Consider the following 2,465-nt stretch of genomic DNA (forward strand, 5'->3'; position numbering starts at 1 on the left):
CACACACACACACACCCACCTCTCCAGCCCTCAGCGTTGAGCTTGAGACTCTCAAACGAGTCGTCAAAGTGTGGTGCCGTGGGCTCGTCGTCTGGGTCGTGGTAGCTCACGATGTACGGGTGTTTGAACGCCTCGTCCACCGAGATCCGCGTGTCGGGGTCAAGGTCAAGCATCTTCTCCAGAAGGTCAATAGCTGGTCACAGACAGAGGTCACGTCATTTCAATTATGATGAAAATCATAATGAAAATTATAATAATAGTAATGATTAATAATATCTGTGAAACTTAAAACAATGGGAGAGAAGGCATTTGAATATCAAGGCCCCCGATCTGGAATGCTTTGCCAAGTACTTTAAAGAGAGATCAAATCTTTTGATTCATTCAAATATCAGCTGAAGTCATTTCTGTTTTTAAATTAATAAGATAAATATTTGGAGTTATTTTCATTTAGTCAGAAAACAACGTTTTATATTACTGTTGTACGTTGTGCTGTATTGTAAAGCACTCAGAGCCTGTGTACTTAAATCGGGGTTGAGCGCTATATAAATGTCATCTATTATAACAATGATTATTATTATTATTACAATTATTATGAATTTGTTCATGTGGAACTGACATTGACCAAGTCAAGCACTAATTGACACTGTAGAACACATGCACTCACCTAGGTGGTTAGCTCCAGAGAAGTAGGAACGGTAATCTTTTTTCTTGAAGTTGGGAAGAGACCGAATGTAGTTTTGAGCCTGGGGAAAGAAGCATGCAGAAAACTTCAACCCTTTGAACAAGACTAGATCTAGATAGATGATTCTTTTTTTTATTTGGAGTAAAGTTTGAGTAAAGCCGGGGGGGGGGGGGGATAGACAGACAAGACAGGAACAACAGGCAAAAGAAGTAGAAGAAGAAGAAGAATAGACAGCATTTGTATAGTGCAAATCCCCGCTCAACAGCAGGCTTTATGCCCTTCACAATCTATACTATTACCCCAGCAGACCTGAGAGCAATCTGAAACAACCTCAACTTCCTAGGAAGCATACAGTGCAAGCAGCCATTTACAGGCGCTAAAACACTAACATACTGACAAGATCTTTCGCTGTCTATGGCCGGGTACCCATTCCCACCTGGGTGAAGTGAGGAAAATCTGTGTAAAGTGCCTTTCCCAAGGACACAACACCGGGCCCGCGGCTCGAACCCCCGAACCCGTAACCTCACGATTACGAGTCCGGTAGCCTATCCACTAGACCACCGACAACCTCACGATTACGAGTCCGGTAGCCTAACCACTAGACCACCGACAACCTCACGGTTACGAGTCCGGTAGCCTTACCACTAGACCACCAACTAGCTGTGATCCCAGTAAGCAACATTTGTCATCATGACACTTAGTCAAATAATAGAACAGGATTTGAGCAAATCCTTTTCAATCAAAATTAAGAAACGATCTATATTTCACTAATTTAAAAACATTGTGTGATAAGAAAAAGGCTCTGATCTAATCTGTGTTAACGACATCTCAAAAACATCTTCTTCATCTGTCACGTTTTTTTGAAGCAACAAAACTTTTTAATTTGGTTAGAAAGAGTTTTATGGCACTTGTGACACAAATATGTCATTGTCATATAAGTGCCAAAGATTAAAGTGTTCATAGACAAGAGAGTAATTGTAGTCTATTTGGTTGTTAACTTTGCAATCTGGCGTGTTGGTCAGTGGCAGTGGGTTAGGCCTAGCCTATTGTATTGTTTGGCTGAAAGTTTGAGAGTGAGTAAAGTGTGAGTCTCAGTTGAGTTGTATTGTTTGCATGAGTATAAAAGCAGTCTGGATTACTACAGGTGAGACTTTAGAGGGGAGAGCTGTAGCTAGGCATAGGAGGCCTGCTGAGAGTTCGGGTGGAGAAAAGGCTAGTTAGAGCCTCGGTTTATTTCTGTGTTGCGTGTGAGATTCCAACAAACCGCGGCCCCATTGGTGAGGAAAGGATCACCATCCGGAGATAAACAGGTTTGGCTAACCCCTGTTGTAAACGCAGGCGCAGACCAAGTAACAACAGTAACATACAAAGAAAACAAAGTAGGAAAGATCAGGACAATAGTTGTTGTTACAGGAAAGAAGGAGTAAACTATTCGAATAAGTGTCATGATGATAAATTTTCCTAACTGAAGCCACAGCTAGTTGGTGAAAGCACGAATTCAGTACAAAATAATTGTTCTTTGTTTTAAGTGCGTCAACAACATTGCACCATCATATCTTTGTGACATGGTCATCGAATATATACCCATCTCGGCCTTTAAGATCAACTGTATCAAAATTTAAATCAGCACTTAAAACGCATTTGTTTCAGTCCAGCTTCAACCTGTAATTTCCGACATTCCCAATACAAAGAGTATTATGTTCTCTCAGTATCTTTTATGTTCTCAAGGATGTACTGGAGAGAGGAAGAGAGAGGGAGGGAGAGAGGAAGAGAGAGGGAGGGA

The 2,465-nt window shown here is 41.3% G+C and overlaps 1 protein-coding gene across 1 annotated transcript in view; it reads right to left on the reverse strand.

The window, feature by feature from the left end:
- Positions 1-19: 19 nt before the first annotated feature.
- LOC101857669 (mitogen-activated protein kinase 14) overlaps positions 20-2,465 on the reverse strand; it is a gene marked incomplete at both ends in the record, with an annotated part of 55,585 nt that continues 53,139 nt past the window's right edge. Inside the window, 2 exon segments of the mRNA XM_013086874.1 lie at positions 20-193; positions 665-743. Coding sequence (XP_012942328.1) covers positions 20-193; positions 665-743 — 253 coding nt within the window.

The sequence above is a fragment of the Aplysia californica genome, unplaced genomic scaffold (genome assembly GCF_000002075.1).
Source record: "Aplysia californica isolate F4 #8 unplaced genomic scaffold, AplCal3.0 scaffold00515, whole genome shotgun sequence".
Taxonomy (NCBI): domain Eukaryota; kingdom Metazoa; phylum Mollusca; class Gastropoda; order Aplysiida; family Aplysiidae; genus Aplysia; species Aplysia californica.